Here is a 24,445-nt window from a genome sequence, read left to right on the forward strand (position 1 = left end):
TTTATATTTGAGTCATGTAAAGATGTCCTTTCTGTTTGACATAGAGATGGACGAATCAGGTGACCAGTTGTGTTGTGGCCTAGCAAATCAGTTTCAAGCTACAATTCAGTTTCATTTATATAGGGACAAATCACAACAGCTGTTGCCTCAAGGCGCTTTATATTGTAATGTAAAGACACTACAATAATGCTGAGATGTTGATCACTAATTTACCGCTGTCCATTGTTTTCAGGCTTCTGCAACATTATATATTCCCAGGATGCTAGGTTGTGTTGGGCATGGTTGGCTGTCCAGACTCATGTTAAAGTAAGACAAATTCAGCCAACTTTGACAAAAGTATAATTTTCTTAGTTACTGAATAGAAAAGTCAGCTAAGCTAATGGTTACAATGTAAAATGTCACAGCCCTATGCTAGCAACGTTAAACATGTCTGGCAAACAGGGTTTGTTTTTTACTTTGAATCTGTGTAAGTCATGAGTGATAGGGGTTTATAATGATACTTTTGCTAAATTATTGTATATTTGTAATATTTTAATATATATGTAAGCAAGTTCGCTGCATATTCATTTAGTTTTCTTATGACGTGTCAGCAGTCATAAGAAATTAGTAGGATATGATCGTGTCCAACAGAAATAATTGAGACGCGTGAATGGAATCATTAATTACATCGATGCTCGCTGTTCATGCTTGATAATAGTGTATCTGAATGTGTGGTCCATTACTATTTTTCATCACTTATTTTTATTAATAAACCATAACCAGGGTTACACTTGCTGCGTACAGTTGGTAATGTGCAGGTCGATTTCGCAGGTCTTTTCTGCCACGGTGTTACTGGCTGTGCACACGTATTTCCCCGACATGTTGCTGCTCAGGTTGTTCAGCTTCAGAGTGCCAGTCTTCTCATCTAAAACCGTAGTTTACATGGAAAAGACAGTCAAACACACATGAAGACACGTTATTTCACATGTATATGCACACACACAACAACACAAAATTAGTCTACAAATACACGCGATGATTTGACAGATCTACTCTTCAAACAAAACAGGAGCGAGTGCTTCATACTGAAAAGTAAAGATGCTATTAGAGAACTCGACCAATCAGATGCTTCCTTACGAGCAAGAATGGGTTGTCAGTGGCCATTCAATAACAGTTCTCAAAGATGTGCTAAGTGACAATCCCAAAAGACGGTGTGCAGGCTGCTTTTTCTATCAACAATTCACATTTATAGCAAACAATGACTCTTTGTGTTTTTTTGCTGTGCACTCACTGAGCATGGGTGAGAAGAAGACCTCAGAGGTGGGGCTGGTTTTCTTCCACTTGTACAAAGGGATAGGTTTCCCAGAGCTGGACATGCAGATCAGAGTAACATTTCCTTTTACCTCTGGCTTCCCTGTCATAGAGCACTTCGGAACAGAAGGAGGGACTGAGGGGAGAGGATTATGTAATGTTTTATTACAAGATTTTCTGTTTTACTGTTTCACAGTGAATCTGAGAAGTACAGCTGTGCAACTGGTGAATTTCTCTTACCTTTCACATCCAGGGTAACCGTTTCAGTAATACCATCATTAACATTCTGAAAGATGTAGCTTCCCGAATCGGACTCCCGGGTGTTGTTGATGTAGAACGACACATCTGATGATGGCATCTGATGTAGGAATCCGACACGGCCCTTAAACTGTCCGTCAAACACCTTCACCGTGTTGTCGGTGTAGGAGATGATCTGGACAGAAGGACAGAAAGCAAGCGTCACATGAAACAAAAAGAAGATTAAAAAATGGTTTTTTTTGGGTCTTTTAGTACATAAAAGAAAGCACAAGAAGAAGTAGTTGTGCATAACAGATATCACTGACCTGTGTCACTGACATCCAGGTCAGTGATGCAATGGACTTTGTATTTATCCAAAACATTTCCAGAGATTTATTTGCTAAATGTCCAAGTGCAAGACTTCAAAGAAAAGAAAGTTTCACTAACACTGGTAAAATCAGCAGTGCTTACAGAGAGAAAAGTTCAGGACATCTTCAACAACTCACCTTAGTATCACTGACATTGGACAGAAGTGAGCTTCACTGACTCATCAACCTTTACTGGACTCTACACAAAGTTTTACAGCCTCCTCCAAAGCAACTATACATGACGCATATCGGCAGGTGAGATAAACAGTGCACGGCGGACTCACAGCCCACACTTTAAAAAGGTACGTTCTCAGTTTAAACATTGGACATGTTTTCTATGTTCAGTTGTGAATAAAATAAAATCTAACCTTCACATTTCCACCTATAAGGCCAAATTAAACAGTAATATTAATGTTCTTGAACCTGATCTATAAATTCTCAGCTCTCATTCTCTCCAATTTAATTAACACAAATTATGCAGGTCTGTAGTATTAGATAAATACTACATTCTAACGAATATGGCTCTTGTACAATAAAAAACAAAACACAACAAAAGAAGCCTGATATAAAACCTAGTTCCAGCATATGTATCTTTGCAGTGGAAGGGGCTGAAATACAGTATAACAAGAACGGTTCAAGGCAGATGCATCATTTACAGTAAAAGGTAAAGATGTTCTTAGATTAAAATCTGTTTTCTTTGAGTAATCTAGTCATCTGATGGTCTGGACCTTGATCACTTGCTGTAACTGATGGAACCTTGAATTCTGCTTTATACCAGAGAATCCTGAAGGAAAATCTCCTGCCATCAGCTTGTATTCTGAAGTTCAATTACATTTGAGTTATGCACTAGGAAAGTGATCCAGAACATAGCAGCAAAAGAAAAAATGAAGGTTTTGGAGTGATCAAAATAGTCAAAGACCGGACTTAAATCTGATTGAGATGCTTTGGCAAGACCTTAAACAGACCGTTTATTCTCAAAAGCCCTCCAATGTGAAAGAATTAAACCATTCGGCAAAGAAGAGTGGGCCAAAATCACTCCACAGTGATCTAAAAGCATCATCGCCTGTTACCTTAAAGGTAACAACGGTGAGGAGCAAAAACTGTCTGTTTAAGAGAGAAGATGAACTGAGGGGCTGCACCAAGAACTCATGCATTGGTATTTATGATTACTTTCAACTACAAATGATGCCAAGCAACTCTAATAGCATTCAAAAACAAAACCAAGAGCTGGAAAAGGCACAATAGGTTCTTGACAATTATTTTCTCCATATTACTATTATTATATCATGCATAGTAAACATATATTAGCAGTTTGGAAAAAATATCACTTTGTCAAATTTTAGTTACTTACATAATTAGTACCATACCACCCCATTAGAGCACTTTGCTCTCAGACTGTAGGCTTACTTGTTGTTCCTAGAATATTTAAAAGTAGAATGGGAGGAAGAGCCTTCAGTTTTCAGGCCCCTCTTCTGTGGAACCAGATTTGGATTGGGGAGACAGACACTATCTCTACTTTTAAAATTAGGGTTTAGAGTTTCCTTCTTGCTAAAGTAGTATAGTTAGGGCGTGATCAGGTGACCCTGAGTTATGCTGAGGCTGCTGGAGGATTCCCATGATGCACTGAGTATTTCTTCTTCAGTCACCTTTCTCGCTCACTATGTGTTTATATACATATTATTTCTAGTTAATAATCTCTGTCTCTCTTCCACAGCATGTCTTTTGTCCTGTCTTCCTTCTCTCACCCCAACTGGTCGCAGCAGATGGCCCCGCCCCTCCCTGAACCTGGTTCTGCCGGAGGTTTCTTCCTGTTAAAAGTTCCTGTTAAAAGTCTTCCTGAGTTTTTCCTTCCCACTGTTGCCAAAGTGCTTGCTCATAGGAGGTCATATGATTGTTGGGTTTTTCTCTGTATTATTTTAGGATCTACCTTACACTATAAAGTGACTTGAGGTGACTGTTGTTGTGATTTGGTGCTGTATAAATAAAATACAATTAAATTGAACAATTTGTCAGAGGGGAATTGCTCACTTTATCTTGTCTAAACACATACAACTCTGAATAGATTGCAGTTAAGTTTTGTTCTTTTATCAGTGAAAATCTTTTTACATTTAATGAATGTTTCTTCCTGTAAAGAGTAAAGTAAGGTGAGACACTAAGGGAAATAATAAAAAACCCCTGTATCCTTTCCCTTCCTGAGTTCTCTTTCTTCCCCTAAATCTATTTGATTGTGATCCTCCTTTTGGATCATCTATCTGCACAGCACAGTAGTATTAGAAACCTTTAAGTCTTTTCTTGTCTTGGCTTAATATATATTAGACCTAAGTATAATTGTTTCCTTACCATCTTCATCTGGCTGGTGTTAGGCATCAAAAAGTTCCAGGCGATACTCTTGGAATTTGGGTTGCTGCCAGTGTACCGGGCCTGCAGCTCCACATACTGACCCTCGATCACTTCTCCATTTTTCAGGGGTATTAAAAAGTTGGCCCATATGCCTGGATGAAGGAAGAAAGGGAAAAAACACACTGTAAAAATCACAGTTTTTTATTACTTTTATACACCACTGTACATGTAATCAATAATTGTAATCTCTATATTAATTTCTATTGTTAATCTCTGTCTCTCAGACAGTGTGTCTTTTGTCTGCCCCCCTCACAGCCAACCAGACTTGGTAGAAGAAGAAGCCGTCCCTCCCAGAGCAGAGGCTTCTTCCTATTAAAAGAGGTTTTTTTCTTCCCACTGTCACCAAGTGCTTGCTCCAGTTGCTAGAATGTTCTATGTAATACTGCAGGGTTTATCTTACAGTATAAACTGCCTTAATGTTGTGATTCAATTGAATTGAATTCTGACTCTGAATCATTACCTGTACAGTTGAAGGTGCAGCAGGAAACATGTTTGGATTGTTCTTTGTTTCTCATGCCTGTTTCATGTTTGATGTCATATTTTTTATAATAAAAAGGTTATAAGCAGAATGATATTATAAGATTAATGAGGATCTGCTTAGCTTCTTTTTAATAATTGCCATTGAAGAAAAAAGTTTGCTTCAAGGACATTATTAAAACCGTATCCATGATTTTATATGCATGCGGCTCTTCTTACACAGTTTATAATGTTACATTACCACAGATGTTATCACAGATGAACTTGTGCATTATCTGGATTTAACGCAATAGTGATAATGAAATCAAGCTGAATAAAGAGAGCACTATCACAGTGAAATGTAATGTTTATTTATGACCACAGAGAGGCAGCAGAGAGCCAAAACACATCTGCAGCACACACAACCAAATCAGAAAAAAACAAGGTTTTCGCTTACATATTTATATGTGACACGTTTTTTATTAGTTAAAGTGTTCATTTAAGTAGTTGATAAATATGACAAATAAATGACAGAGGCTATAAACCTCAGTCACCGACTGTGCATAATTTGTGTTTACTGTAATCAAAGGTTTTCTCAGGGGAATGTCAGTCTCTCCTACAAAATGAGGGTGGTTTGAATCATGGAATTAGTCAACAGAAACCACATATCTCACCTTTTTTTCTCAGGGACCCATAACAGAGAAATGCAGAAAGTATGTGAACCCAATATAAATTAACACACACACACACACACACACACACACACACACACACACTGGAGCATGACTTTTTGACAGTGGTCAAAAAGTATCAATGGACAAGCATCTCAGTGCTTGTCCATTTGATACTGTTGACCACAGTATTTTACTACAGCGATTTAAACACACTGTTAGTATTAAAGGGATTGTACTGGAGTGGTTTGAATCAAGAGTACTAATTGGACTTTTCCCATATTAGCTGCTCTTCATTGGCTATCAGGCCGCTCTCCTGTGGAACTAGCTCCCAGTTTAGATGAAGGGCATATGTGCGCTCTAATTTTGAAATACACTTAAAACCTTCCTTTTTGATAAAGCTTTTAGTTAGGACTGTATCAGATGAGTCTGAACCTTCCCTTATTTATGCTGCAAAGGTTAGGCTGCTGAGGGCGCTTTACGTTTCTTCTTCACACATCTCTTTCCACTCTCTGTGTGTTTATACACCACTATTGTATTTAATAACTGGGAACTCTCTTCTCTTCTCTTTCCCCTTGCCCATGACTTATCTCAATGGATGGCTGTCCCTCCATGAGCCTGGTTGTATCTGAGGTCTTTCCTGTTAAAAAGGAGATTTTCCTTCCCACTGTCACCAAGTGCTTGCTCACAGGGCACAGAGTGATTGTAGGGGCTTTACCTTATAATATAAATTGCCATGAGGCTGTTGTGAATTGTCACAAGGACACGAGCACCTGGAACATGGCTGCCAAGTCTAAAGTGCACTGTATGTTTGTGTGTATTGATTAGAACCATGGCATGTTCAATTCAATTCAGTTTTATTTATATAGCAACAAATCACATCAGCAGTTGCCTCGAGGTGGTTTATGTTGAAATTTGAAAGGCGTAGGCACATTATAAAAATTGACAGGACAAACATTCTTCATACCCCACATTATAGTTTCAAATAGACATTTGAAACAAGCTGTTTATACACAAATACAAGTCATGCATTATGGATTAGCTTTCTTCACTGCACAGCAGTACCTTCCTGCTAATTAGTACCATTATTTAGATGCCACAGTTGTTACCGCAACAAAACTATTTACATGTAAAGGAAGTGATGTAATCAAGTCCAATCAACAAGAGGCTTCCCAAGCAAACCATTACCTGAAACAACTCACTATTTCTGTGGTGGCTAAATATTCAAAGCAGAGGGGTGGAGGTCAAGGCACGTGACTTGTAGTTATTAAAGTCCTAACAATTGAAATAGTTTGACATCAGAAAAAATATTGATTGTAGGTTTTTTATACAGCATTGTGCAATAATGTACTGAATATCTGGGCTTTTTTAAGGTCAATTAACTGCATTATGGCTACTCTGGAGCAACAGAAACACAAAACTATCAAACAGATAATATTAAAAAACAGCACTATGATGTTGTGGATGTCAAATGTTTAATTAGAACTACTGTTAATCAATAACTGCCATTATTGCAACTGCACAATCAAATGAATTCTCAGAAAATTCATTTGAATTTTGAATTGTTTCTCAAAAAATTATTTGAGAACTGAAACACAGACTTTATATGCAACTAGACTGCTGATGATAAAAACAAAATAAACCCAACCAGGTTTGTTTCTGTAGTGGACACAGAGTTGCTTATTTCATTACAGTATTTAGCTTTTCTATTTTCAACAGACAGTCTCTGGCACTGAGCAAGGAGCGCCCCCCTGTGGCCAAAAGCTATAGAAATTTACACAGTTGAAACCCATTATAAGCTGAATTATTCTGATTTATAGCATTTAAAGCTCAATTTAAAGCATCACAGATTTGGCAAAATATCTTGTTGGATTTGGACTTGTTGGACTAATGAACATCTCTTGTGCTTTATTGCTTCTCCAGCTCTAAATTATACAGGTGAAACGTGAATGGCAACAATGCACCGTGTAAAGAGATCTCTATAGAGAGGAGGTGTAGGTATCAGTTTCTCAGTCACTGTGGAGATGGAGTAGATAAGTGACAGTGATGAGAGAATGTGTGGGCTATGCTCCTTTGGGAACATTGCTTCTAACAAAGAATCACACTAGTGAAGCCATAAGATAGACTAAATAAGGGAAGATGTGGAAGGTTAGCGTAAGAATAAATGCTGCTAAAAATGGTGAAAGGAGAAAACAAGGAGAAGCAGAGATCCATTGTGTCAATGGCTCTTTAGGCCCTAAGAAGATTTGGTGCAGCAGTGAGATAGGCCTGTTGTTTGTAGAGGTGCTGACTGATGGATGGTTGGATCAGTGGACATGTAGAGATGACAGAAAGAGGCTTAAATATAAATGCAATGAGTCACTGTGGAGTGGCTCTCTGATGATTGCTATAAGCTTAAAGGGAGCCCAATGAGAGGCTGCTGCATGTCTCACAGATTGGATGAAGGGAAGGAAGAGAAACGGAGACTCTCTGGGATGAAGAAGATTTTACTAAAGCTAAAACAGCAACAAGAGATCTTGAAATGTTTATATTTAGAATAGATGTAAAACTAGATCAGAGAATAGTGTGCCCATGCAGAAATTGTTCTATTTGACACAAATTAGAAACTCCAGCAATGGATAAGTTCACTTTTTAAGCCAAGAAGTTTGGGAAAACACCTAGCCGGAATCCTTTCAAATCTTTGCGGTAAGACTCTGGAATACAAGACTTCCCAACAGGGATAACCCAGACACAAACATTTCAGTGGGGGAAAACAGGCCAAATTTTCAGCTCCTCATTAGTGTGGATGAGCTGCGCTTCATGATTTAGTCTGATCACATGGGCATTTTTTTCCCCATCAAAATCTTGCCAAGTACTGCTTTAAGAAGATTTTCTGACAGAAATCCTTCCTGATTCCAATGAGAGCATACTACATTGAAAAAAAAAGATGAAACATGTATAGAAAAAAAAACTTGGCAGAAAAAATAGAGAAATGAACAAGGCCACTGAGATTTACTCTTAAAGTGGTCAGTGAGGCATAATCTTTCCCTCTGTGGCAGGTCTGAAATCTATTCTGCTCGCTTCATGACAATTACTTTTAAATATTCCTTGGTGACTGATGGCAGGGCAGATGGGAGCGAGTTCGCTGAAGGGCGTAATGAGGACTGGATAGGTCTCGCTGGATCTAATAGGGCTATTTCACTAAGTCTGATATAACAAGGTGTTTTATGGTTAGCTGGAGAAGCTTTTATTCATCTCTCTCTTTCAAAGTAACAGTTTCTTCACTATATGTAGAGATACCACTTTGGAAGCTGGATATGGAGTTGACAGACATAATTACAGGGTAGATTTGAATTAGGAAAAAAGTGGGAGTTACACTGTTGTCCCCCAGTGTAATAAGTGCTATAGTTCTGCAGTACTTGCAAAGCTGGTGATAACCACAGTGAAAGGGTAAAAACTATCAAGAATAGTGAACTGTGCAAAATGTCCTTCCAACCATTCTTGATACCACTACAGAAACCTAATTTCAGAATAACAAGAAGAAGACAAAACTAGAACGTCTTGGTTGTGAGTTGCTAGTTAGGGGAGAGACTCTTCTCTAAGAAGAACATGGGAGAAGGTCTGCAAACAATGAGACTTCTAGAAAAATGTCCCTTGGACAGATGAAATGAAAGTGAAGCTACTGGGTGCCAGTTTAGCTCAGTGGGTGAGCAAGTAACCACATGGCCAGAAAGCAGGGACCCAGGTTTGACTGGTGACCAGTGTAGGTCAAGTTACTTGAAAAAATTAGTTACTGATTACTTCCCCCCAAAAGCAATCCCGTTACTTTACTGATTACTTATTTTCAAAAGTAATTAATTACTTAGTTACTTTTTAAAAACACGATTTGCAACCTGAATAGGTAATAAAGCAATAGATCTTGCAGCCCAATTCTACTTTTTCTGCAGAATCCATCATACAAAATGTAATCAAATGGAAAAGTCTCTTTTTAAAACTTGTTTTATTAGTTTTAATCTTTTAACTTTATGCATCAAGCAAAAATTAAATTATATGCAACATTCTCTGACTGGAAGAAATTTGTTTAACATTTAAACCTATTTTCTGCACATTCCAGCACATAAAATAAAATATTTTTTTGTGTTTACACTCAGTCTTTCAAATAAATGCAAGTGAAACACAGCAAAAAATAAATAAATAAAAGACTCAGCAGTCCTGTTGCTCTATTTTCACCTGTATAGCAGGCGGATGTTTGCCCTGGTGCAGGTGAGTTGCAGCGGTCAGTGGAAGAATCCGCGAGTTTGTCTGAATTTCCCATTCCGTGGTAGCGCACTCGGTGCTTGCTCGGAAGTTAAGGGGTTTTTTCGCTGTAAAGCGAAGTTTTCCTCCCACGCAGTGAACAGCGGACGCTAATGTTTTTTGTCACTTTTTACGGAATCAAACTCAAAGTAAGGTCAGTACTTCCACGCTTTAAACGCTGCACGCTCATACTCTCTGCCGCATTGTTGATCTGCACACAGCTGTTGCCACGAACGTCGCACTCGCTTATGTCATTGTCATGAGACCTTTTTTGCAATAGTAATCCCTTACTTTACTCGTTACTTGAAAAAAGTAATCGGATTACAGTAACGCGTTACTGCCCATCTCTGCTGGTGACCCTTTGCTTTGTTGAGTGAACCATGAACTCTGTATACCAAAGTGTTCTACAATCCAAACTGGGAGCTGAGAGGCCTCCCATTCTGCTTTTGAAAACTCAAAAGCAGAACAGGAGTCACTAATTTAGATTACAATGTAATCTCAGAGCCAGAGTTGTTGCTTTGATGAAAATACTGTGCTATGCTCAAGTTCCTGTGTGTGCTAATTGGCTAATTACAGGAAACCCTTCGGACTGATCCCTGTTTACTTCAGCAGACCTCAGTGTAGATAAAGCGGAAACCATGCTTTGATGAGGATGACCTTAACTAACGTATTTCATGCTGAAAAGATGGGTGGAGTGGGTCGTTTGCTTCCTGTCAGCATCTTATCAGCTGCTTTGGTTAAAATGTGAGCAAGTGAGCTACGGAATAAAAAGATATGGTGTCAAACATAAGTGATGTCTCTGTTGCAATATTACCATCAAATACATCTCTTAATGTCTAACTTGGAGAAATAGCTAATTTAAGAGATTTGAGAATAAGAAGAAAGAGCATATGATCTTGGATGAAGATGACAGTGTGGCAATGATGTCTCCATGGAGCACCACTGCCACTGAACCCTGTCTCTGGAGGATGGGTGGAGATGCAATGACGTGCTCTTTCTCATGGAGATAAACCTCCCCTGATAAGGCTTGGACCACTTTCTGTAGATCTGAGGCTGGATTGGTGGTTCCTGTATCTATAAAGTAGGAGGAAAACTCTTAAAGATCAACAGAACCAGATGGTCTAGGTCCTGATGACCGAAGGTCATCCTGTGAAAATCCTTCATGTTTGCCTTGCCTGATGAAATGAATAAAACCAAAACACGAAAAAAAAAACCAACCCAGTGGACAAAAACCTGTAGAATTGCTGCATTCACGTTTGAGAAAGTCCCCAAGTTCATCTTAGTACCTGTTGTTTAACAGATGTCTAAATACTGGCCTGCAGGTTGTTTTGGATACCTGCATCAGAAAATGTCCTGATGCTTTGACCATAAGTTGTTGCTGTTCGTGCTTGACACATAACAATACCACTAACGTCTACTACAAGACTTTTTTCTACCTTATGTCACTTTCCAAAACTTTCCAAGTCAAGTTATGGGAATGTTTAAATCAAAGGGGTGATGATGGTATTAAATGACCAATACTGACAAGTCCAGAGAGTCCAGGACCAGAATTCATACATAAGGCGCTCTGTCGTTTTTTGAGAAAATTAAAGGATTTTAACTGCACTTTATAGTGCAAAAACTACGGTAACATAAATATATGCATTCAAATAATGCTGCAAACAGGTTTTTAGTTACATAGATCATAAAATAGTGCTTAAACAATCTTAGACATCTTTTTTTTCTACACTAATTCTGTCATATCGTGCAATAACAGCTATAAGACATGAGGAAAGTGCTTTCTCTTCTTCTTTTACATATCCTCACTTTTACATGGTCCTTTAAGAAAAGAAAATCAAAAAAGCAGAACTGGGCAGTGTGCACTGTACCTGGCCATGAAGAAATGCTATAGAAGACAGCAATAACTCACTAATTCACTAGGCTTGCAACAAACCAGTAGACAACTATTGTATCAGTATTCCCAGTGCTTTTAAACTTGAAATAATGCTTTGACATCATACCACGGTAATTACAGATACTGACTGAACAGTTTTAGCTCTGAAGATGTGGTACAGTATGCTCAGCAAGACAGAAAGATGTGTTTTTTTCCACCGTCCACAAATATAGTCTGGCTAGTTCCACTGAGATCCATAGTCTGTGCAACATTAACAGCACATTTACAGACAAAAAGAACAAAAGCACCATGAATAATTGATAAGAGATGAGATGAGAAGAAAGACAGAAACAGTGGCACTGTCCAAGCATCTTATTTAATCTTTTAACATAAATTAAGAGGAAATTTAAGGAAGAAACTGAAAACTAACTTCAAGCTGAGAGTTTTTTTTAATCAAGGTAAAGATGTCCAGTATCCTCAAAACATCTGAAAAAATCCATCAATCAAAGTCTAAGGTTATTCATAGCAAAAATGTTCTCTCTTTCCCAAACTATCATTTTGCTTTAATCTCCACACATATGCAGAAATAATCCAGAACTTTTTTTCTGATTCTCACTCCGCAACCCATCAAGTCCTCATAAAAATAGAAGTCCAAGTTTTACACACACACACACACACACACACACACACACACACACACACACACACACACACACACACATTCAGATTCTTGTGGGGACATCTTCAATTCAATTCAATTCAATTCAATTTTATTTATATAGCGCCAAATCACAACAAAAGTCGCCTCAAGGCGCTTCATAGATACAGAGAAAAACCCAACAATCATATGACCCCCTATGAGCAAGCACTTTGGCGACAGTGGGAAGGAAAAACTCCCTTTTAACAGGAAGAAACCTCCGGCAGAACCAGGCTCAGGGAGGGGCGGCCATCTGCTGCGACCGGTTGGGGTGAGAGAAGGAAGACAGGATAAAAGACATGCTGTGGAAGAGAGACAGAGGTTAATAACAGATATGATTCAATGCAGAGAGGTCTATTAATACATAGTGAGTGAGAAAGGTGACTGGAAAGGAAAAACTCAATGCATCTTGGGAATCCCCCGGCAGCCTACGTCTATTGCAGCATAACTAAGGGAGGATTCAGGGTCACCTGGTCCAGCCCTAACTATATGCTTTAGCAAAAAGGAAAGTTTTAAGCCTAATCTTGAAAGTAGAGATAGTTTCTGTCTCCCGAATCCAAACTGGAAGCTGGTTCCACAGAAGAGGGGCCTGAAAACTGAAGGCTCTGCCTCCCATTCTACTTTTAAATACTCTAGGAACAACAAGTAGGCCTGCAGAGCGAGAGCGAAGTGCTCTAATAGGGTGATATGGTACTACAAGGTCATTAAGATAAGATGGGGCCTGATTATTTAAGACCTTGTATGTGAGGAGCAGGATTTTGAATTCAATTCTGGATTTAACAGGAAGCCAATGAAGGGAAGCCAAAACAGGAGAAATATGCTCTCTCCTTCTAGTCCCTGTCAGTACTCTTGCTGCAGCATTTTGGATTAGCTGAAGGCTTTTCAGTGAGTTTTTTGGACATCCTAATAATAATGAATTACAGTAGTCCAGCCTGGAAGTAATAAATGCATGAACTAGTTTTTCAGCGTCACTCTGAGACAGGATATTTCTAATTTTAGAGATGTTGCGCAAATGGAAGAAAGCAGTCTTACATATTTGTTTAATATGTGCGTTGAAGGACATGTCCTGGTCAAAAATGACTCCAAGGTTCCTCACAGCGTTACTGGAGGCCAAGGTAATGCCATCCAGAGTATGAATCTGGTTAGATACCATATTTCTAAGATTTTCAGGGCCGAGTACAATAACCTCAGTTTTATCTGAATTAAGAAGCAGAAAGTTAGCGGCCATCCAGGTCTTTATGTCTTTAAGACATTCCTGCAGTTTAACTAATTGGTGTGTGTTATCTGGCTTCATGGACAGATAGAGCTGGGTGTCATCTGCATAGCAGTGAAAATGTATGCTATGTCTTCTAATGATGCTGCCTAAGGGAAGCATGTATAATGTAAACAGAATTGGTCCTAGCACTGAACCCTGTGGAACTCCATAATTAACCTCAGTGTGTGAAGAGGACTCTCCATTTACATGCACAAATTGGAGTCTATTAGATTGATATGATACAAACCACTGCAGTGCAGTACCTGTAATACCTACAGCATGTTCTAATCGCTCTAATAGGATATTATGGTCGACAGTATCGAACGCTGCACTGAGGTCTAGCAGGACAAGCACAGAGATGAGTCCACTGTCAGAGGCCATAAGAAGATCATTTGTAACCTTCACTAAAGCTGTTTCTGTGCTGTGATGAGCTCTGAAACCTGACTGAAACTCTTCAAATAAACCATTCCTCTGCAGATGATCTGTTAGCTGTTTGACAACTACTCTTTCAAGGATTTTTGATATGAAAGGAAGGTTGGAGATTGGCCTATAATTAGCTAAGACTGCTGGGTCTAGAGATGGCTTTTTGAGTAAAGGTTTAACCACAGCCAGCTTGAAGGCCTGTGGTACATAGCCGACCATTAGAGATAGGTTGATCATATTTAAGATCGAAGAATTAATCAATGGCAGGACTTCTTTGAGCAGTTTTGTAGGAATGGGGTCTAAAAGACACGTTGATGGTTTGGAGGAAGTAATTATTGAAGTTAACTCAGAAAGATCAATTGGAGAAAAAGAGTCTAACTTAACATCAATGGTACTAAGAGTAGCTGTAGATAATATTACATCTGTGGGATGATTACTGGTAATTTTTTCTCTAATGATAAAAATTTTATTTGTGAAGAAGTTCATGAAGTCATTACCAGTTAACGTTAAAGGGATGGTTGGCTCAACAGAGCTCTGACTGTTTGTCAGCCTGGCTACAGTGCTGAAGAGAAACCTGGGGTTGTTCTTATTTTCTTCAATCAGTGATGAATAGTAAGATGTTCTGGCTTTGCGGAGGGCTTTCTTATAAAGCAGCAAACTATTTCTCCAGGCTAAATGATGATCCTCTAAATTTGTGACACGCCATTTCCTCTCCAGATTACGAGTCATCTGCTTTAGGGTACGTGTTTGAGAATTATACCACGGAGTCAGGTACTTCTGATTAGAGACCTTAGTTTTCACTGGAGCTACAGTATCCAGAGTCGTACGTAGTGAGGAGGTGAAATTATTAACAAGATAATCAACCTCTGTTGGGGTAGCGTTCAGATAGCTGCTCTGCTCTGTGTTGGTACAGGGCATTGAAGATGATAACAGTGGGTGGATTATATTCTTAAACTTAGTTACAGCGCTTTCAGAAAGACATCTACTTTGATAAAATCTACTCTCCACCGCTGTGTAATCAATTATTGTAAATGTAAATGTTATCAGGAAATGATCAGACAGGAGAGGGTTTTCAGGAAACACTGTTAAATGTTCAGTTTCTATGCCATATGTTAAAACAAGATCTAGAGTGTGATTAAAGTGGTGGGTGGGTTCTTTTACATTTTGAGAGAAGCCGATTGAGTCTAATAACAGACTAAATGCCATGTTGAGGCTGTCATTTTTAGCATCTACATGGATGTTAAAATCACCCACAATAATTATTTTATTTGAGCTCAGAACTAAATTAGATATAAAGTCTGAGAAATCAGACAGAAACTCTGTGTAAGGCCCAGGTGGACGATAGATGATAACAAGTAAGACTGGTTTCTGAGTTTCACAGCTGGGGTGGACAATGTTAAGCATCAGGCTTTCAAATGAATTAAAAGTCTGTCTTGGTCTTTCATTAATTAATAGGCTGGTGTGAAAAATTGCTGCCACACCGCCCCCTCGGCCTGTGCTTCGAGGTTTCTGGTAGTTAGAATGACTCGGGGGTGTTGATTCATTTAAACTAACATAATCATCCTGCTGCAACCAGGTTTCTGTAAGGCAGAGTAAATCAATTTGTTGATCAATTATTAAGTCATGTACTAACAGAGACTTGGAGGAGAGAGACCTAATATTTAATAATCCACATTTCACTGTTTTACTCTTTGGTTCAGATGTGGATACTGTATTGTTCTTTCTTTTTGATTGTTTATGTTTAAGTTGTTTGTTGCTGGTTTTTAGTTTGCTTTTTGTCTTTTTGGAAGCTGACACAGTCTCTATGGAGATGGGTTTTTGGGGGGGTAGCAGGAGGAGAGAAGCTGCAGAGAGGCGTGTAAGACTGCAACTCTGCTTCCTGGTCCCAACTCTGGATAGTCATATTTTGGGGGGTTTAATAAACCCTTTAATAAACATCTGATTGACATAGTACTTTCCTTAGCCGCTCACCCTAGCCATCAAAAATGAATGCCTAACCCTAAACCAAAACCATAACCTAATTGTAATCCTGACACTAAAACCACATTATGAGTCACAAAAATGCCTTCAAACTTGCAGGGATCGGGATTTTGGGCCCTATAACGGCTATAAAGCTGTTGGTCCCCACAAGTATAGTAAACTTCCAATTTTTGGTCCCCACAAAGACATCTAAACAGGCACACACACACACACACACACACACACACACACACACACACACAGAACTTCTCATTCACACAACGGGCTCAGGGCCAAAGTCTGGGGCAGAGCTCATCTTCTGATAACTGCGAGACTGCCATTCCTCACAGGATAATTAAAGGAGAAACACAATGTTAGGACTGCTGCAGAGAGGAATGTGTCGTCTCCTTCTTTCAACCGCCAAACTACCAAACTGCCACTCAAAAGCTGGATGCCCTGAGAGTGACAGAAGAGAGCAGGACAAAGGCAGCTGCTTAATTGGTAGAACAGAGATAGCGAAAGGCCGGGAGGGTTTATGTTTATGCCTTCAACCTACCAAAAATACGTATCCATTATCCCGGTCTCTTCCAGTCTGCTAAAGAGCTACAAACACATCTGGGGATGCAAAGTGAATGCTTATTCAGCCTGTGGGCTGACTGCTAATTACAAAGAGACACAGCTGATATGTTCTTCCGCCGTCCTTGCACATTGTCCTTGAGAGCCAAACCAATTAACATCTGGAAGAAGTGAGTGCTCCTTGTAACTTGGCAGCAGTGTAGATGGTAGACATGCTTGTCATGTTTGGGTACGGATAACATTTTAATGACCAGCAACTTTTAGCCAATCAGATGTGCTCTTACATGTTTCCCTTCTGATGTGATTTTGTTTCATAAACAATCCTTCTGGTGGCTAATGGAAAATGAATCAGAAGCTGGTTGTAACAAGTCATATCTCTCCTAATGGCAGTATGTCAGTCTGCCAAAAGAATTCCCTAATACAAGCATATTTATGCAAAATGTAAAGAATTTAAATTCAAATGTCAATCAAAATCATCTATAAATTTAAAGATTTTATTTATCTATTTACCAATTCACCATTGTCTCTAATTAGGCCAATCGTAAAAAAGCAGAGTCAGCTAAATGTGTATGAAGGGTCTCAGCTGTACTGTGTATGTATGCCAGCACACTTACCCTGATGTCAACATGATAACCATTATACCAGCTAAATGTCAGCAGATGTTACTGGTCATTTGCATAAAAGAATTCTAGTGATCCAGTTTCTGCCTTTACATCTGGAACCCTTGACACTCATACTTAATACATTTACGTTTTACTCTATCATCATTTATCCAGTGGATGTACACCATATTCACACACTGCGTTTGATCAATTCGGTTCGATTCTACATCAGAACTGAAGGAACTTTGCTTTTATTCATGTGACAGATACACAAACCAGCAACTGTCAACAACAAATACAACTAATGCAAGTGACTGCCTACATATAATATATGATAATAGAATGTAGGAACAGGGTAGGGTCATCCATCCATCCATCCATCCATCCACAATCTTCTTAACTACTTATTTGATTTAAAGTTAAAAGTGCTAGTTCCCAGCTTTCATTGGGCAAACGTTCGGGTACAGTCTCAACAGGTCACCAGTCTGTCACACGGCTGTGATACATGTGATGGAAAAATGAACGATCTGCACCTTGACTTCCGCGTGGAGTTTGCATGTTCCCCATGTGTCTGTCAGTCTCACATAGTGCCAAAGACATACCTGTTTTAGGGCAGCCTGTGATTTTTAAATTGGTACAACCTTCATTCCAAAAAAGTGAGGATGTTGTGTAAAATGTAAATAAAAACAAATTGCAAGGGTTTTCAAATCTCATAAATCCGCATTTACACACAATGTAAAACATTTCAAATGTCAAAAAAAATGTGACCGTTTTCATTCGCTCACTTTAAATTTGATATTAGCAACACATCTCAAAAAAGTTGCGATAGGGCGAGTTTAGACCCGTTTTGACCAGAGCACCCCTAAAAACAGCAATCTACTAATAATAACATATTTTAGTATATTATTTTATGGAATCATTTTCAAATGTTATATTTTCTTGTATGTTTACAACAGTACGTGATAGAATGTAAACAGGTTTTATGTGTTGTTGAGGTCATGATGTTACAGTGCGCTCACACAGAGGCTGGTTTCTCATTAATAGCTATGAAAAGGCTTTGGTGGCTGCGGCAGAAAGAACATGCACAGGTATTTTCATGACACAAATTAGTGATGTAGATTTAAAACACACTTTAACTGGAATATAGCAAAAATTCAAACTGTTCTGATAAAGTGGGGATGTTGCCATGACTGCTTTTTTTTTATTTGTTCTCAAAATAGCCTGAAAAACATTAGCTAATGTAGCTTAAATCACTAGAGATTATTAGCTAATTTTAGCCTTCTGATCCACTAGTCTGCTGGTATCCCACCAGTTACCAGCCAAGGAGCTGATGTACTGGTAAAAATTCTGGTCAAAGAGGGGTGAAGTGTTTGTTTACAGTACAGCTGCAGATCCAAGCGACCATAAGTCTTGTCTATGTTACTTGTCTATAATGAATGCAAATATATGATTCTAAACATTTAAAGATTTGAGATTGTTGCGATTCGTGTCTTAAAAAATGAAAAATATTCACATAAAAATATGAAGATAGCAACATACTAACTCCAAGTTGCTCTGTGATACATCCATCACAGTATGAATGTGAGTGAATGTCAGATACTAAGCACAAAAAGTGTTTGTATGAATGAGTGTGAATGGGTGAACGAGGCAAGTTGTATAAAGCGCTTTGCGTGCTCAGTAAAAAAGTGCTACATAAGAACCAGTCCATAAATGACTTTCTGAATTCTAATCAGAGTACCATGTGGAAACTCCAGTATTTTGTTCTGTTGGGACTGAGATTTTTGTTTTTGTGGTACAGTTGTCGTATTTGCTCAATCCTGCATGAAAGCGGAATGAAAATGACATTTACTTCATGTTTGTGACTAACAACTTCATGCTAAAAGTATTTTACTATTCACAAATTGTCATTATTGTAATTTCCAATGTAAAATTATTTAATTTTTATATTTTTCTATCAAATATGCGACTTTGCAGGATGGCTGGACTTTTTCATATTTTAGCTAGCCAATACTCAGACTTTATTATTAAGCTCCTTGAGATGACTGTTGTTGTGACTGGCGCAACTCTACAGATCCTGTTTCATTTTTATTGTAAGAAAGACCAGTGAAAATGTCAAGCTCTAAATTTAATAGTCTAAATAAAAAGAGATAAATGTTGCCTCAGATTTCGATGTGCAAAAAAAGGCCAGAAAATGGGTCAACAGACCATTTACAACAAAAATTTACATCTTGAAATTTAGACACACACACAGACAGACAACTCTCACCTTCCCTTCACCCAATCATTGTAATCCCAGTTTCCTGCACATCACATAGTGACATAAGACATAATTCGCCTGTTCTAATGTTATGAGGCAGTGCTTATTTTGCATTGTGGTGTGCAGGTTTTTGAAAGCAGCTAGGCCTTTAACAAGAATAGTGGCAGCTCTGGTTAATTTGAAGCTTCCTTCCATCTGATCAAAGCATCGTGGGAATGGCCACAGAGGAAAAATTACGAAATAATGCCAATGGCCTGAGCTTTAAGCTCTTATTAAACATATGCAGATAAAAAAAGGCAGTCTCATCAGTCTGAAAGAGTGCTTCTTATCTGGTGACAGAAAACAATGGAACTCCAATTCCCCTGCAAGTTTGGACAAAAAAGAGGAAAAGGAGCAAGGAGTAAAATGACTGCACTGTCTTTGATTAAAACGACTGTAGAACTGAATAAGCCTTTATAGAAAAATGACCCTTTACGGAAGAAGAGGGGAAAGTTCTCATCATCTACTATATATACACTATATACTATATATACATCTATAAAAATCACAGACAGCCCCTCGCATACAACCTCTACACACAAGTGCACGCGTGCGCGCACACACACACACACACACACACACACACACACACACACACACACACACACACACACACTTCCTCTGCATTGTGCGGATGATGGCAGGGAGGAAAAAGCTGGGCGTCCTGATAGCGCTGTGATGTAGCTATATTCCAGGATTAGTCTGTTTGTCTTGGTAGGCAGCATTAAAGTGAAGTCCAGTATTCGGGGTCAGACAGGAAGTTGTCCACACAGAGACACCAACAGCCTTTAACACACTCTCAGCTGCTGGACTACTCCCACATTTGACTCACTGACCTTTTCTTAAGGGTAGCATATGCTATTTTACAAAGAATAATAGAAAAACCTCTTAAGGCTCAACTGTTACTGTTTATATAAAAGCTTGTATTGTTTATATTTGATACAATACATTTATTGTTATAGCTCTAAACAATTATTTGCTTTCCAAGAAATGCTACTGCAGTATTTCAATAATTAAACATGCCTTTCTCCACACAACGTAGGCAATGTTAGGACCTTTGTCCTTGTCTGACTCCCTGAGCGTACAGCTGGATGAAATACAGACAAGTACATATGCCTAGCAAACAGCTTTTCCCCCCTTTACTGTTATTATGTGAACCAAGAGTAGAAACTTACTGATTGAATACGTTTAAATATATAAATCTTATAAAGTTTGTATCTGTCTTGTGTGGAACTTGTATGAAAAGCATACAAGAGTGAAAACGGATATAAGATCCCTTGAAAAATTATATAAATGAAACTTGTATGTTTTGGATACTTACTAAAACAATATATGAAAGTAATGAGAAAGTGGCGACTTTCATGAGTAAATCATATAAGCCTTATATGATTCACTATATGAAGTAGGCCAAATGTGCTGCAAGTTTTTTCGATTTCTTTTCCATATGGGCATGTCACAGTGATATCAGGTAATTTGCCACTTGCTTGCTGTCTAAATAGCCAAATTTGGAATGATGGCAATTTCCAGAAATACACCACATAGATAAGCTAAGCTAAGATGATAAATGCAGATTTCAGGACAATCCCAGAGAAAAAGAAACCTATGGGCAAATTTCCATCCGTACACTAACAGTCAATTTGCAAGTGCAACTTACACAATACAGTAAGCATTAATCTAAGATCCATAAGTCCATGTGAAACTTGTGCTGCACATAACAAATTAGGAGTTAACATGTCACTTAAGCTGCCATCTGCACTGATAAACAGACCTTGGTTTGTATTTGACTGTGGTGCCTCCCTGGGTTAATCAGTGTCACTTTGAAAAATGCACACGCACCAGGTGGCATTTCCTGTGTTTATATTCAGCTCTGGGCAGCAGGACACAGAACTGTCATTAGTTTTCTTGGAATCGGGCTTATTTCTCAGTGGGAAAACACGTGATTATGATGTGATTCTCGCAAGATTCTGGTGATTGTGTTTCTGGATGCCATTGAAAGGATTTGGTGGCCTGGCTGGAAGCATAAACACATAAAAAGTAAGGACAGTAACACGAGCGCCAACAGACATGTGCATGTTTCTCAGCTACATGCTGCGTGCCTTCAGCTGCTGTGTTATCGCAGCACTTGATCCATAATGCATTTCTGTTGATGCCGGCTGAGCACGGAGCTCTAAGCCAGCACAAAGTGAAGTGAAACTGATTAGATATGTTGATCATCAACAAAAAGGGTTTACTCTTATGAAATGCTTTGATCAGGAATCAGCTGACCTTTGGGGGACAGCGGGCTGCACAGCGATATGCTGTAAAAGACACAGGAGCAGAAGAAAGACTAGGATTTGGGGGACATGAAAGCAACTTGTCTGGCACTGAAGGAGCGGACACGGTCCATAATGACGCCATTTGGTCCTCCCATGGTGCAATGCACACCCTGCATTAGAACCGCCTCCCTGCTCTCAGAACTAGCAGTGGCAGATGCTGATGTTTGCATGGTTAGGTGTGTGTGTGTGTGTGTGTGTTTGCATGCTAGAGAGACAAAACCACCTGTTTCATTAGTGAGCAAAAGCCCAATCAGGTGTGTGCAGTAAAGACACATGTTCTTCATTGCAGTCTGATTCTAATCATCACGATTGGCTCATTCTTGCAGGCTCATTAAATTTCCCAAAGGATTTTGAGATTCTGACAGTTTCCTCTTATTAGGATTCACAGCTTCTATCTTGCTTATTTTAAGTGTTGCTCATCTTTTAAGATGTAACTATTTGGTGTTGGAAACGGGTTTGGGTTTTTCCATAATTTAGAGCGTAGTCTTGCACACCCTTGAAAGAAGCGAGGAAGGAGAGAGGAAAGGACGGCGCTCTGAATCGAAGATAAGGGCTCTGCAGGAAGAGAGCAAGAGGCATTCATCTTGTTTTGACACAAAGATATCGCAGTGGTGTGGATGGGGGGAGGGGCGACTGACGCTTAATAATGCTAACTGAAGATGTCAAAGAACTTGCTAGGAGAAAATCATAGATGGGTTTCTGGTATTGAGTGTATGTTCTGGATTATCCCATTATTTTGGACAACATATGGAGAACATAATGATATAATAACATAATGAACTCTGGTGATTGGACGAGAGACTGAGAGAAAGCATTAGAGAGACACACCCACCTGTTTAAATTGAACGGCCTTTATTAAGGGCATTTAGTTTAAAGCTTATTTTGTGTAATTTTTGTCAAAATGAGCATCCCAAAATCCCAGTAACCTATGCAAGGTGCTAGCACAGCTGTTTCATGCTAACAGCACCTTTGTAAAGAACAAGGAGAGCCATGACTGATAGGTGTTCATTCAGATGTGCTGTATATCTACCGTGTCAACATAAAATATATAATAATATGTTAAGGCACGCCCAGCATCCTCAAAAACATCCTGTCTTCCCGTCTTACAGAAGACATTGTATATCCTAATTAGTAAGTACACAATCCCAGAGAGAACACATAGGGGCGGGGCATCAGAAACAAAGAGGCAGGAAGTGACAGGCAAAGTTCACTGTCCCCAGAGGAAACACTCATTTTGCTCTTTATCCCTTCCAACCTAAATGCAACTGAAACATCTTTTTTGTTTTTGCACAAGATGTTTCTAAGTTGAAAATCCATCCTCAGAATAAGAAAAGCACCTGATGATTGAGGCAATAAGCACAATAAACAAGTGGGACTGGGTTATTTGCTGAGTACAGTGAGAGAACAGAGGAGTAACAGTCCCCTGGGTATTCAAGCTATCAAAGAGCCACTTGTGGATAGATTATTTAGAGAGACATCCGTCTGATAAAGTAAGTCTCTGAACTGGGAGGAAATGTTTATGGAAAAATAGCAGTTTGCTCAGTGTCAGCTCTGTGTTGGCAGAGAACCAGGAACAATGACCAAAGATAGAAATTTCATACACAAATATGCGACTGGACATCTAGAGCACATGGTATCCTTCCTTACAGCTTGGCCACAGATTTAATTTGGTTTAGCTCCTCTTATTCTTATGACAAACATAATGGAGAGCTTTGCATTGTTGCTGGGATTAAACACAACCTCATTTTAAGCTCATTTTCTTCAGTCAGGAACTGAGCAAGTACTCCGTATTGTCTGCTTGCCTTAAACCTGGGACAGAAAGTGCTATCTATTTGCATTTTACCCCAACTGGCTTTGGAAGTGACAGTAAAGAACTAACTTTTAATGTAATGGAAAACATGATCTGATGTGTTCCTCATTCAGAGGATTCAGTATTGATTTCACCTTCAGGCCACAAGTATAAAGTTCACTTCACTCATCTGGGAACACTACTGGAAAGAATTAAATGCTGACACCAGAAACAGAAGTGAACAACTAAACAGTGCTTTTGATTCTGAGGCACATTTTGAGTGTTATTATTTTAAAATACTTCTTTACCTGTCAACATGTCAACAAGTCTTCAGCCCCTTACTGGCTATTCTCCAGATATGCTGAGGGACAAAATACTCGCTCTATCGTGGCTCAAAACCATATGCTGTATATAAAAGATGGATGTTGTTATTAATCTCTCTCACTGTCTTCCACAGCATGTCTTTATCCTGCCTTTCTTCTCTCACCCCAACCGGTTGCAGCAGATGGCCCCGCCCCTCCCTGAGCCTGGTTCTGCCAGAGGTTTCTTCCTGTTAAAAGGGAGTTTTTCCTTCCCACTGTTGTCAAAGTGCTTGCTCATAGGAGGTCATATGATTGTTGGGTTTTTCTCTGTATGTACTATTGTAGGGTCTACCTTACAATATAAAGCACTTTGAGGCGACTGATGTTGTGATTTGATGCTTTATAAATAAAACTGAATTGAATTGCCACTGCAATGACACTAAATGGTTAGTAGAGTCCTGTTGTGTTAAAACTGTTAGCACACAATCTTTGTCTGTGTCTGACTTAGAAAAAGAGGCATCCTGCACGCTCATAGGATCGAGACACAAGACTGGCCTAGCCTCCCAAAAAATAAATAAATAAATAACTGACAAAATAAATCTGATGAACTTTAAACTAGCAGCTGAGACATTAGGAAAGTGTTTACTAAGGTCATAGTAAA

At 38.9% G+C, this 24,445-nt stretch overlaps 1 protein-coding gene across 1 annotated transcript in view; it reads right to left on the reverse strand.

Annotated features, from left to right (window-relative positions):
* esama (endothelial cell adhesion molecule a) overlaps window positions 1–24,445 on the reverse strand; it is a 63,117-nt gene that overhangs the window by 5,454 nt on the left and 33,218 nt on the right. Inside the window, exons 2-5 of the mRNA XM_084941555.1 lie at window positions 4,236–4,387; window positions 1,531–1,723; window positions 1,271–1,426; window positions 782–904 (exon numbers count right to left, since the gene is read on the reverse strand). Coding sequence (XP_084797681.1) covers window positions 782–904; window positions 1,271–1,426; window positions 1,531–1,723; window positions 4,236–4,387 — 624 coding nt within the window. The remainder of the gene's footprint in view (window positions 1–781; window positions 905–1,270; window positions 1,427–1,530; window positions 1,724–4,235; window positions 4,388–24,445) is intronic.

Source organism: Perissodus microlepis, chromosome 10, assembly GCF_051167445.1.
Source record: "Perissodus microlepis isolate ML-2025 ecotype Zambia chromosome 10, ASM5116744v1, whole genome shotgun sequence".
NCBI lineage: Eukaryota > Metazoa > Chordata > Actinopteri > Cichliformes > Cichlidae > Perissodus > Perissodus microlepis.